This window comes from Lagenorhynchus albirostris, chromosome 6 (genome assembly GCF_949774975.1).
Source record: "Lagenorhynchus albirostris chromosome 6, mLagAlb1.1, whole genome shotgun sequence".
Lineage (NCBI taxonomy): Eukaryota > Metazoa > Chordata > Mammalia > Artiodactyla > Delphinidae > Lagenorhynchus > Lagenorhynchus albirostris.
In genome coordinates, this window is record NC_083100.1 from 13,586,578 (window position 1) to 13,600,808 (window position 14,231).

Below are 14,231 nucleotides of genomic sequence, written 5' to 3' on the forward strand. Positions count from 1 at the left end.
TAACGAAATTCCCAAATGCCTGAAATTCAGCCCCTGCATTCTGCACCTGATCCTTGGGACCTCCAGCATATCATAGCCCAGGTTCTCCAACGCGTTCCAGCTCTGCAGCTGGGGATTCAACCATGTTGTCACCTTACCCCCCTTCCTCCCCTGTCCTGAGAGAGAAAATCCACCGTCCCCAGCTCAGGAATTCTCCCGCCTCAAGCCCTTGGGATAGACTTCCAGAGAACAATTAAAAATATTGCTCGTGTGTTTACCGAGCAGCATGTCTTTGGGTTAAGAGTGGGAGTAGGCTACAAGGGGAGTTTGAAAGGAAGGCAGAAAAGACAGAGGAACAGAGGGGTTATCAAAGTCCAAGGTATTACTGTAAGTCCTTGTGAAGAAAATGTTGACATTGATATGCTTAATGTATCTTGGAGGACTAACACAATGAAAAAAGGAAAACTACAAATGTGCTTTGATTATCTAAAAAGTGATTGTTGCTTTCATAGGTGAACTGTTTACCCTTATTTCCCCAGGGTACACAGAGCAGGATGAAAAATGATGTCTGCAATTAAATTCATTAGGTTTATTTGTTTTTAACTTCATTTGATTTCAACAATAAGCTTTGAATATATACAGGGGGTAACCATAAAATCCTCAAAATGCCTATACAGTCATGTCCTGGTACAATGGCTTAAAAAAAAGCCAGTCCAAGTCAGCTCCAGCGTCCAACAATTAATCACTGTTTGTTCTATGCAGTTCCTGTAATGTTAGCCTCCGTGGTTTTTATTCTTGCCTCATGGAAGGCTGGATGCTCAGAATTTTAGAGAATATGGCACTGTCTAACTCTCAATTGTCTGTTTCTGTCTATAGTGAAAATGCGAGTCTAATTTTAAAGCCAACTTGTAAAGATGAATGAATCTTACCTATCTCGTGCAAAGAAGCTGTGTAAATTCACCAAGTAGAGACTGAAATGGGAAAACTCAGCTGCCTGAAACTTTCCCTTTATGTGCAGGAGTTCAAATTGCGGGGGCGGGGGTTGTTGGATTCCTGGACTGAGGGCAGTCTTTAGGGGCCTATAGAGTTTTATTCAATATACGTTATGTAATCTCACAGCCAAATCACTTTTTATCTTGCGGCAAAACATCTTGACTGTGAAGTCCCACAGTCACCTGTGGTGGCATATGCTGGGACCATTGAGTTAAGACTAGCTTGTGTAAACCTTCATCTATAAGATAAATAAGGTTTGAGCATCTAATGGAAAACATGGTGATAACACTGTATCGTGTAATTGAAATTTGCCGAGAGTAGAACTTAAATGTTCTCTCCCCAAAAATGTGTATGTGAGCTGATGGATGGCTTAATTAACTAGATGAGGGGTGGAGGGTGGAATTCTTTCACAATGTGTATGTGTATGAAAGCACCACAGTGTATGCTTTAAATATAATTTTATATATCAACTATAACTCAATAAAGCTGAAATAAATGTTTTAAAAAGACTAGCTGGGACTCACTACTTCTTAGAGAACATTACAAACCGATATCTGTACTCATTCAGTTATTCATTCACTGATTTCTTATAGTTGTTTATTGGAGGATTCCTAGTTTTAAAAAATCAAAATAATTGATTTTTAAATTAGAGAACTGTGAGTCAAAGAAAATCTAGAATAATATTCATTAAACCATTGATAGCAGTTATTTCCGGAGAGGGAAAGGAGGGGAATTAAGAGGTTATAAAAAAATGTTACATTTCTACATTGTCTGAATAGTCTGCAATTCATATATGTTATAATTTATAATGAAAAAGTGAAAAACTTATTGGGCAAAATAGAAGGAAACATTAAATGAAAATGATGAAAATCATGACCTTGAAATTAAAAGGGATTCTATTTTATTATTGCTTTCAAGTTTTCAGAAAGACTTTTTGTTTGTAGTAAGTCTTACAGTTTATGTTTTCCAGGCTTAGTATTTCACAGGTCACATTATAAAGAAATGATCCATTCTTTTCTTAGCTTTCTCGGCCTCAAAGATTTCCTGAATCTTACCAAAATGAATTGGACAATCTTGTCATGAGCCTAGCCGACCACATGATTTGGAAAAACAAAGATGCACTTGAAGAAACAAGAAGGGCAAACCACAGCGTTGCCAGATTTCTTAAGGTACAATTATACAAGATCACAGTTCTATTCAAGCCTCCGTGATAGTGGGTGTGAGATACTCTAAATGTCAATTTAAGTCACAGTTTCATTTATGATGAAAAGTCAAGACTACCAGGATTAGATGAATACTTTCATCTATACATCTTTCTTGCTTGAAATACTTTTTGATACTTTTTCCAATTTGGAGTCATACAGAATAAAAACCAAGGTTAAAGAAAAGTATCTACTTGAGTGTTGCCAAGTGTAGTACTTCTAAATATCTTTAAAGAGAAAAATGAGATTTTTAAAGAAGCTGCACTGTGACAATATTATTCTCTTGGGCTTTTCTGCCCTTGAAGTGATGTTTTGGATTGGATCCAGCTCTAACAGTGATGCCAAATAGCCACTTTGGGAAAATTTTGGGGAATTTAGCATTTTTGTTATATTACCTCTATGCTCTTTTAACATGGTGAAAATATTGTGCATTAATCGCATAAAAGGAAAATTATCAGTTAAAGTATTGAGCAACATAAAGTGAATATATATACATATATATATATACATACATACATATATTTAGCATCATTTCTTTGAATTACAGGCATTTCTATTGAATTGAGAAGAAAAATGTGCTTAGTCCAAGAAAAGCTAATGTAGAATGATGGTGTATCATTTAACAGATAATACATTCAACCAGAAAGATAATGTTTTTCTTCTATTCCTTCTTTTGCCCAACTGTTGACTACTGACGAAGCCACTTCACTTGTTTCTTTGTGGTAGACACCAGAACATACTGGATAGGTGTGGGAATGTATAAATAAATACTACTAACAAAGTTAAGAGGCTATGGAGGTAGATAGAAAATTAGCTTAAGTTGTCTTTGGTGAGTTTTAATTCAGTCTAATTTCTTTTTTAATGTGTTAAATGCAGTTTCAAATTGCATACTATATTTGTTCTCATCTTGTATTTCTTTTTCTTCACTGTTATGCCTCTTATTTTTGCTTTTTTTCTTGCTTCAGGAAGAGAAAGTGATGGTCAGAGTTGAGGAGGAAAAGAGTAAAGGAGAAAAAAATTACTCTAGTTTTCTACCATGTTTTTAAGACCTATGAGAATAAAGTTTATTACTATGCTAGTAGTTTATTTGAAGTGCTTGATGGAAAAGAAAATTTGGGGAAAAAATGGCATACTGTCTGATTTGTAAGCAAATTACATTCAAGAAATATCTGCAATATTCTTCCCAAAATTCCAAAAAAAAAAGGTTGCATAAGCAAGTCTCTTAAAAAGGGAAAAGACCTATTATTATCCACTCTTTTTGGCTTAAATGCTCTGTACTTATTAGAATAAATATATGTTTTCCTTGGAGCTCATTTATGCAAAAGTTGCTTCTGGTGGTACATAAACTAATGTCTAACATGAATGTCCAAGATGAAAAAAGCCACAAAGTATAAATCTAATGGTGATACCAGTGGTTGTGAAATCTGTGGGTAAAAAGCATGGATTGACAATAGATAAAACAAATATAGTCTATAAGATATATGGATCCATGAAGTGCAAACTGAAAGCAATACTTATATGTGAAGTCTATAAATGAAAACATTAGTTTAATATATTGTACATTATAAAAGTCCATCATACAAGCATTGTACAATGCTCATCTGACTAATCTCTACTTTATTTCAATTAGCATTTGGAAATTATCTAATATAAAAAACAGACTTTGGTAGCAAATTATGTTTAAAGAAACATCTGTGATAGTTCTAATTATGAAAAAAAAGATGGATAAGCAAGTCAGTGAAAAGGGAAAGTCTTCATATCTACTCTATTTTCCTTAAATGTTCTGTGTTTGTGGAATAAATAAATGTTTTCTAGAAACTTCATCTATGCAAAAGTTGCTGTGGATGGTACATAAGCTAATGCCTAGCACAGGGGCAAAGGAAAGGAAATGATGGGCCCAGAGGTTTTGTAAAATATATAGGGAAAGTCACTCAGGTGGTGTGTTTTGCAATTTGGGATTTCATAACTCATCACTGAACCATCTATAGAGTAAAACTGTGACTTTCACAGTTGGTGAGACAAAATAAACATTTTTTCATTACAACAGCCATATATACAAAAATATATTTTTGCATGTAATTTAGAATATTTGGCTTTTAGTTTACTAAGCTAAACTCAGAAAAAGTCTGATAGGGTATATATCCTTTATATCAATAATCTGCAAAATTGTTTTCTATAAATGGTCAAATATTAAATATTTTTAGTTCTGCAGAACATACAGTCTCTGTGACAACTACCCAACTCTGCAACTGTAATACAGAAACAACCATAGACCATTCGCCATAGACAATATATAAACAAATGGCTGTAGCTGTGTCAGTAAAACTTTCTTTTGAAAAACAGACAGTGGGCCAGTTTTGGCTCATGGGCCATAGATTACCAGAGCCTGTTATAAATTATTTTCTACTCATGTAGAAGGTTAATATAAATTATTTTAAAATAAAAGCAGGGGCTTCCCTGGTGGCGCAGTGGTTGAGTCCGCCTGCTGATGCAGGGGACGCGGGTTCGTGCCCCGGTCCGGGAGGATCCCACGTGCCGCGGAACGGCTGGGCCCGTGAGCCATGGCCGCTGAGCCTGCGCGTCCGGAGCCTATGCTCCACAAAGGAAGAGGCCACAGCAGTGAGAGGCCCACGTACCGCTAAATAAATAAATAAATAGATAGATAGATAAATAAAAGCAGAGAGGTCCCTTCGCCTGGGGTTAAGAAGATGCTGGGATGGACCAGACACGGGACTGGTGACAGGAGAGACACATTTGATGAAGCTTGATCTGCAGGAGGGCTCTCTGCAGGAAGAAGGCTGATTCTGCTGACTTTGTATCTTAGGAATGACCCCTCCTTTCCCCTCACTGTCCCTTAGAAAGAGAATGACAAGTTTACCACATACAAAGTCTTCTTAAATCTCAAGAAAGTCTTAAGTGAGTTTCCCTAGATCCCCAGGGTAGGCAGCCTTCTTCTCACCACTACCCTTGTTCAATGACAGGACTCACCAACCCCTTCTCTGTCTAATCAAAGGGCCCTGTGTCTTCACCAAAGGGCTTCTCTTCTCTTGTTGTTTCTTGAGAAGTTTCTAGAACCCACAGTTATACTGGGTGGTCTTCCTCTCTCTGCAAGGTGAGACACAAGCTTCTTCCCAGCAGGAAAGAGACAGCAGAGGTCTTCCGGGGAGGGAGCTCCATATTGGGGATAGTCCAAGGGTCACCAGTCGGGACTTCCTTCTGCAGGTGGAAAGCCTGGGAGGATTTGACACACTAGCTGGGAGCCTGCATAGTGTAGAAGACACGAAAGCCCTCTTTTCCTCCCATCCTCCCCTTATAGGTGCTCTACGTGTTCTGCGCTTATGATTATGCTCTGCTGTCTACCTTTCCTCACTGTTCTTTTGGGAGGTGGGAGGACATGGGAGCCATTTACTTTTTTCTAAGGGGAGAGTTATTGAAAGAACTTAAATCCATATTGAAAATGAAAATATAAATGAAGCAGTATGTTAACACAGTAATGAATAGGTAATGAAAAAAAAACTCAGAAGAAAACAAAGAAAAATGGAAAAGGAAACAAAACAAACATATAAATGACCAAGCAACTGGAAAAATGTTATTAGAGAAAAAAGCTCATGTTTACACACGGGCGTATTTCAGTGGGAGACTTTGCACTTGGTAGACTACCTATAACAAGATTTTATGTTCAGTCCTTTCTGAGAAAAGAGATTTGTTTGTAAAATTGAGGAGAGATTAAGAGATGCAAAACCAGTACAATGGACCATACAGGGCTCTTTGGACGAGAAAGAAGGCTTCGATGCTGAGTGATGTAGCAGCTGAGAAATTTTCCCATGTAGTACGCATGCTCACACACATGTGGCTGGGCAGAATGCAACCCACACACACGCAGTGATGACCCCATATGCCAATCTGCTATAGTGCCTCCCCAAGATACTGCATCAGTAACTATGGTCCATGCCCACTTCACACTTTTCCAGTGCAGTAATTGGCCACTGTAGCTTGGTTACTGGTGACATGGCCATGGGTCTTTGGGAGAGAGAGCAGGTGCTGTACCAAGTTGGCACGCTTGCCTGACTCCTCCAAACCTACCTACTGTTTAAGGCTCTCGTTTCTCCAGTTAAGAGGGATTGACAACATAATAAAGAGGCAGTGGGCAGCTCACTGATAGAAATCCCAGGATCTCTTACCTTCACTCTTCAAATTCAAGCTGCCTTGGCTGAAAAGAAAAGCTATTCTGCTGAAGGAGGCCAGTGAGATTTTTTTTTTTTTTCGGCCAGTGAGATTTTAAAAGGTTTTCCTGACATGTCTCTGCCCTGTTCCTACCCAATGTTGCACAGCAAGTTTCTTCACCTGAGGAATTATGGAATCGAATTACTAAAAGAAAATAATAATAAAATGTAACTAAGTGGTTTTTAAAAATAGACAAGTAAAAGCTAAAACTTTCTATATTAAAAGGAAAGGGCTCATTGCAAAGCTCCAAGAGACGTTTTATAAAATTGATAAATATGGGTTTGTAACTTTCTGGTGTGTGTACTGTATCTAGTATTTTAATTAGTTGCCGTATGTGGATGAATGCTTAAACATATTGCAGAGATTTTTAAGACATTTATTATACAGAACATTTAGTTAAATGCTATTTTACTTCAATATATTTAATCATCTTTTCTAACATCTTTAATGATCCTTAAAGTAAAAACGTCTGAATTTAGAATTTTACTTTTTTAGCGCTGCTTTACGTTTATGGACCGGGGTTTTGTGTTTAAGACGGTTAACAGTTATGTCAGCATGTTCTCCTCTGGTGATCCCAAGGTAAGAACCACGTACAGGAGTGCTTGCTTTCTAAACTGCTGCATTATAAATAAATAAACCGGTCTCTGTGTATATCTGTCTAAAACAATAACCTATGCATTATCCATATCAAAAAATAATTTCTATACCAATGGGAGGCAGCCTTTTAAAACGGTTCACATGCTCAGTAAGTCTACCCATTCCTTCCTTCACGGGGGACAAAAAAGGAGTGTGGAATGAGAGTGCTTACATTTCACTTTTATTTCCTGTGGTCAGTGAAAGGAGTGATTCTTTCCACCTGCAATTCTTCTGCCTCCGGTTTACTCGGAACTGTCTTGGTTTTAGCACTGAAAGTCCCACTTCCCTGGAAACCTTCAGTCTTGGGCAAAATGGGACAGTGGATCACCCTACCCAAATAGGGGCTATGTTTTGGGAGATAGGGAACGGTACTGTCTAGAGAGCAGCAGTTCTCAAAGTGTGGTTCCTAGACCAGTGATCTCGGAACAGAGCTACCACGGGTGGAGCCCAGAAATCTGGATTGCAACAAGACTTTCAGGTGATTCCTGTGCATTCTCAAGTTTGAGAACCCTGAGCTATGAGTATGAGTACGGCATATGCTAGAGGGAAGTAAGACTGGAAGTGGACCAGACCGTGAAAGTTTATCAGTTAAGGTTCTTTGTCTCGCAGCAACAGAAGCTTACTCCAATTTGAGCAAAAGGGAATTTTGGGGAAGGATATTGGGGTAAACAGCATTGATGAAAGAGCTGGAGAACTAAGCTTGGGAAAGAGCAGTGACCAAGGCACTTCCAGGCACAAGAGTAATCACAGAGGATGAACCAGTGGCCAGGGTCTGCTGCTGTCTAAATAAGCAAATGGGACCGTTTTCTCCTTCTTAATACTCGGTTTAAGATTTACATTCCAGAGAGGAAGCATGTGACCAACCTGCTTTGGGTCACATGCTTGCCTCTTAGGGAGGAAAGACAGGGCACCTGAATTAATAGTTCCCCATTAACCTTTACCCATTGGGAGGAAGATAAGTCCCCAATGGGAAATTATCTAGGTATTGGGAAAGAGTAACGAATATAGAAAAGCCAAAAATAAATAATGATCTCCTTGGAGCCTTTCATGTTATGCTTAGGAGCCTGAACATTATTTTTCGGCAGGGGAGATTTACTTTAGGCTAGGAGAGTTACATGGTTATATGTCATTTGATTTTGAGAATCCGGTTCTCTCTGTAAATATTTTTTGGAAGGATATCTTTCATTAGTGCTCCAGTTATGCATGACATTTTCAGAATATCATTTTAGGTATAATTCCAGTGAACTTAAACTATATATTTTATCAAAAACCAAACAGAACATACTCAGTGAAGAATGACTACCATGTAATTTAATTATGCTCCGTTTCACTTGGATGTGCAAAGGATTAAGTCAGATACTACCCTTGTTTGAGACGGCAGTATTTTAAATTATTGACTAAAGTGGCCACAAAATATGATTCTAAAATATCTGAGCAAATGGAATATATTTTATTTTGTTAGCTGATATTAGTGAATACAGTGAACACAATCTGAGTCTTAAAAATTGATTACTTAGTTTGCATGACAATGAAAATAGAATGGTTATGAACATGCTAATTGTTCCTATTTACGTGATTGTGTTAAGTTGTCTTAGACCATGTCTGCACTTCGTTTATCTCTGTCCTACTCAAAACATTATTGAAATGACAGACCTGTTTACTAGGGCAGGGAAGAGGTGGAATTAGATAATGTACTCCAAAAATAAATGGCAGATGGAGAGAGATTCACTCTAACTTTAGATTATCTGCACCACTGTCTTCCTTAGCACTGGATCTTAGGAGTTGATTGGAGTGATATGTTCTTTGAGCTGAGTGTAGTTGAAGACCTCTGTACATGTGGTGAGGACCTATCTTTCCCAGAATAAACATGTTACATACATGCCAAAAGAAGCAAAAAATAGGTCCGAGTAAGATTGTATCTCATAGAAACTCAATGTAGGTTGCAGCTGGGATCATTTCCTGAACAGGCCTTGTCCAATCTCCAAAAACAGGGGGCCTGACTACATTTACCACTTCAGAGGGGACAAAATCCTTTAAATTTAACAATGACCCAGTGGTCACACAAAAGTAACTCCACCTCCTTTTTAGATGTAAGATTCAAGTGCAGATTTTCCATTAACTTTCTTAGTGTGTGAATAATGGTCATTTCTTTGCTTCTTTTTCAGACCTTATGCCAGTATAAATTTGATTTCCTCCAAGAAGTATGTCAGCATGAACACTTTATTCCTTTGTGTCTCCCCATAAGATCAGCAAACATTCCAGGTAATAATTCCCAGAATTTTTGTCTGTTCCTACAATGGGAACAAATATATTTTTTTGTTTGTTTTGCCTTTGTTTATTTGTTGTTGTTTTCCTGTTTCTTCAATGTTGGTTTTGTCTGAAGTTTTCACATGGGATTAGATCCAGGTAATCAGGTTAAAATGCAGAAGTTGGTGGCATGTGGTAAAGAATACATATCTGTATTTCTCAATTTTTGTCTATGTTTCCTTTTTCATTAATGAGAAGGCCAAGAAAACTATAACATTAATGCTTGTAAATCAAAGAATTTTAACCTAGACCCGTACTGTCTTTCACCATACTGGCTCCAAAAGACAACTTTCCTTTGATTTTGAGAGACATAAAATTACAGGGAGGAAAAGTTATACTTTGTGAGTATAAATTCATTTAAGATTATCAAGGTGTGTACATTAAAATGCAATTCCTCAAAATGAGTTTTATACAAAGAAAACTGTTACCTTGAAAGGGAGAAAAGAAGGCAGGCAAATGGGCACCATTGTAAATACTCAATACCTCTGGGTCAGAAAGAGGCAGAGATGGGCGCACAGGTAAAAATGGGGCCTCACATATTGTTTACTATACTTACTATAGTATAAATGGTCTATAGAAAATATTTTCATTTATTACTTTTGTTAAAATATGTATATACACACACATATCAGCATGATCATGGTAGAGAATAAGCATCGCCCATCTAGACATCAGAAACTAATCAAACATCAAGCTACGTAGAAAATACTTAAATGATTTAGGACCTTAAACTACCTTACTTCTACTTTGTAAGGTGTACATATATCAAGTCATGTGGTGCACTAGAAACTAATATAATGTTATATGTCAGTTATACCTCAATAAAATAAATAAATTGATTAATTAAATACTTCTAAGCATGAGTAAATTACAAGGCACAGTTCTGATATTCATGAAAAGCAGAAACTAAGATGGTAAAGAGCCTCTTCATATGTATTATAGCTCACACTAATATTTTGGAAGGAAAGAGAAAGTAACGTACATTATCAAGCCTATAAAAGTTTTGTCTAGTAGGTCTGTCTTTATTCCTGTCTTACCCCCTAGGTTCTTCATGACATTTTTTTTTTCTTAAATTCCATATATATGAGTTAGCATACGGTATTTGTCTTTCTCTTTCTGACTTACTTCACTCTGTATGACAGACTCTAGGTCTATCCACCTCATTACAAATAGCTCAATTTCATTTCTTTTTATGGCTGAGTAATATTCCATTGTATATATGTGCCACATCTTCTTTATCCATTCATCCGATGATGGGCACTTAGGTTGTTTCCATCTCCGGGCTATTGTAAATAGAGCTGCAATGAACAAGGGTGAGCTGTGACAAAGCAAGAGAGAGGCATGGACATGTATACACTACCAAACGTAAGGTAGATAGCTAGTGGGAAGCAGCCGCATAGCACAGGGAGATCAGCTCGGTGCTTTGTGACCACCTGGAGGGGTGGGATAGGGAGGGTGGGAGGGAGGGAGACGCAAGAGGGAAGAGATATGGGAACATATGTATATGTATAACTGATTCACTTTGTTATAAAGCAGAAACTAACACACCATTGTAAAGCAATTATAACCCAATAAAGATGTAAAAAAAAAAAGTTTTGTCATGTCAATCTTAAATATAAGCTGTATACATTATTCCATTCTTTTTCCAATTTATGAAATACATTTATCTAAATGCCTTCATAGAATAAAGGGTGGAAAAGTTATTTTGGACTGTAACATTCTTCGCTTTTGGTTTTATGTTTATGAACTAGTGCCAAGATATTACTGCGTTAGGCAGGCTGGTTACGACACACAAGAGGATCAAACCTGTTTCTGTCATTTGGATTCTGGTTGTTTACTACTTATCAGAAGCTCAGAAAAAGGCCTGACAGTCTCTGTGTAGATACAGTATTATCCACAGCGAACATAAAAATATGTTTCGTAGCAAGCAGATTTCTGATAGAACAAAAAGGTGTCCAAGAAGAAGCCTAAGAATTAAAATAATTCTGTTCATGGCATTCATTTTTAAGGAAAGAAGTAAACAACCTAAGGCACTTGTCTTGAAAAACAAAGCGTTATTGAAGGGACTCACTCATATTTTAGGACAGTGTATTTTAATTTTTCAGTATAAATTACACATAGTTAATGAATACAGTGTGTATCTGAGTATGTATATATCTGAATTTTTTGTTTATTTATATTAACTCCAGATCCTTTGACACCTTCAGAATCAATACAAGAGTTACATGCATCAGGTAAATAATGATATTTTATATTACACTATCTCAGCATCAATAACCACATCATAATTTGATAATATTGATGTGTATAGATAGTTCAGATTTCCAGCTGGAAATTCCAGATGCTAATAAACAGCCATATGTTTAATACCATCTAATCAAAATAGTCAAAAAGTTGATTGAGCTCTTCTCTTGTCACAGATGATTAAATGCTTCCCCAACTTGAATTCTTTCATACTTTATTCTCCAGAGTTGGAATTTTCTTAATTTCCCAAAGCATCTGAAATTTCCTTAGAGTGCATCATAAATAAAATTCCCAATCGTATGTAATAACACGCTTGCTCAATGAAACTATATAATATTTCTATCAATAAACCACACCCCAGTTCAAACCATTCTCTCAGGATTTGAGATTATTAGAATCACATAAGTTTATTTTTACCCCAGACCAGTTTATAACTTCAAATAGTCCTGGCAATTCTTTTTCTAGCCATAGATTGGGAATCGGAAAGCTTGGTTCTCTTTCTGGCCCCTCATTATTACTCAGTATTTCATGGAAAGATTTATTTAACCTAAGCCCTTTGATCTTAGTTCCCTGAACTTCCACATTCCCCGTACTTCTGCCCCCAGCAGTATTTTTTAAAAATCAGTGTGTTTACTTTGCTCCTGGTCAGTTATGACCTGGAGTATTCTAATAGTTCATTCTTCCTAACGGGTAGCTATGAGGAGTAACGGAGATAACGCAAAGCGCTTAGCCGAGTGTTGGCACACAATACCTGTTCTATAGGTTGGACGCTAGTCCTGCTATTAACAGTTACGTTTGGGAAGCACGTTGGCACATTCTCAATAAATGCACTATTACTTGAGATTTTAGCACTCTTTTCTCTATAGTTCAGACTCACAAGGGTGCAGCCCCCTTTGGTTTTCCTCTCTCTCTGCTCTTTTACATCCTGCAGCTCATGTGTCCTGGTGATTTTACTGCTACTACTTGGGTCCTGCTACCCCAGGTCCAGAGGCCTTCTCACCATCCCCACTTCCCTGTTCCTCCAGCCTCCTGGATGGTAGCCCTCACCCCACATCTCCCTACAGTCTAATTCCCATTTATAGCCTATCATATCAATGGCTCAATAAAGCATTGGGCCACTGATCTCAAAGCTGTCAGTCACTTAACATTTCCTGTAGAATTACGTGCAAATGGTTCAGGGACCTAGACACCAGCTTAGGAATTTGTACTTGATTTTGTCCACCATCCAGTCCCAGTATATCTCTTAAGTCTTAATTCTCGCCACTCCTCTTTTGGCTGCTGTGCTTACTGGTCTCCTCCGTACCTGTGCTCCCCACATAACTGTGCTTTCAGAAGTCTGTGCCACTGAAACCCTCTCCCTTCTCCCAAATTCCTCTCCTCTACCCACTGCCTCCAACTGCCCCCCCCCGCCCCCCAGACTCTTTGCATCTTCAACCTTGAGCAACCTCAAAGGTCCATCTCAACATATTCCCTCCGGTCACATCTCCTGATTCCTCCAGGCAGAATATAAGCTTTTCTCCTTTCAACTCCGGTACTATTGTAGACATGCCACTTTTATGGAATTTGACATTTGACACTGAGTACTATTTGGATTAGTATAAACAGAATACTTGCTGAATGCCCCTCTTCACATTTTTCATCTCTGTATTACTGAATCCCTCCTAGTAGTGAGAGGGGTTGATAGTTGTTTGCTAAATCTCTCGATTATCAAGTGATCAGTTGATTTTCAATAACATGATCTCTTTACCTTCCTCACAAAGATATGCCTGAATATTCAGTCACAAATGAGTTTTGCCGCAAACACTTCTTAATCGGAATTCTGCTCCGAGAAGTTGGCTTTGCTCTGCAAGAAGACCAAGATATCAGGCACTTGGCTTTAGCTGTCCTAAAAAATCTAATGGCTAAGCATTCATTTGATGATCGATACAGAGAACCAGTAAGTGGTCTTCCTCTCTCCCTTCCCTAAACACCTTTTAATGGTTCACTGCATTAAATGCATATCAAACCTACAAGTCTATTGATTTTTAGGTAAATCATTTCTTTTGACTACTTTTTCACCTAGGAGAAGCAGGCCCAGATAGCAAGTTTATACATGCCCCTCTATGGCATGCTTCTGGACAATATGCCAAGGATTTACCTGAAGGACCTGTATCCTTTTACCATCAATACATCGAATCAGGTAAGTCTGCAGAATATTCCAAGTGTCTATCGTAATAAAGAATTTGCCTTTTTAATATTTTTGCCATAGATAACTATTTTCCCCCAACTGTGACCAAACTAAGGATTAAACAGCACTTCTTGCTAGGTGTTTTGAGACGTTTACATAGTGTCATTTGTTCCAGATTGGTCACTGACGCCTTCCACTTGTCCATCTTTTCAGCATTTTGTTTTCATTGTCCTCTGTTCTCTGCATCACCTTCCAATTCTCTCCAGTTTGTACCACGTTCCTCTGTTGCATTCATGGCCCCATCCTCAGTGTACACCTTTCCCACCAGCTTTCTGCATCAGGTTTAGGCCCATCTGGTGTCAGTAGAGCCACGTGCCTTATTTGTAGTCACAGCCCAGGAGTGGCCTGTTTTGTCACCCCTCCTCCACTGAGCCAGCCTAGTGACTTCACAACAACCCTCTTGAGATCCTTTGACTGTG

General features: G+C 37.9%; 1 protein-coding gene across 3 annotated transcripts in view; it reads left to right on the forward strand.

Moving 5' to 3' along the window:
* DOCK10 (dedicator of cytokinesis 10) overlaps positions 1 to 14,231 on the forward strand; it is a 277,694-nt gene that overhangs the window by 223,709 nt on the left and 39,754 nt on the right. For all 3 annotated transcript variants that reach the window (XM_060151258.1, XM_060151257.1, XM_060151259.1), the window contains exons 28-33: positions 1,995 to 2,141; positions 6,894 to 6,977; positions 9,200 to 9,296; positions 11,531 to 11,575; positions 13,346 to 13,521; positions 13,648 to 13,764. In XM_060151258.1, the coding sequence (XP_060007241.1) occupies positions 1,995 to 2,141; positions 6,894 to 6,977; positions 9,200 to 9,296; positions 11,531 to 11,575; positions 13,346 to 13,521; positions 13,648 to 13,764 (666 nt within the window). The remainder of the gene's footprint in view (positions 1 to 1,994; positions 2,142 to 6,893; positions 6,978 to 9,199; positions 9,297 to 11,530; positions 11,576 to 13,345; positions 13,522 to 13,647; positions 13,765 to 14,231) is intronic.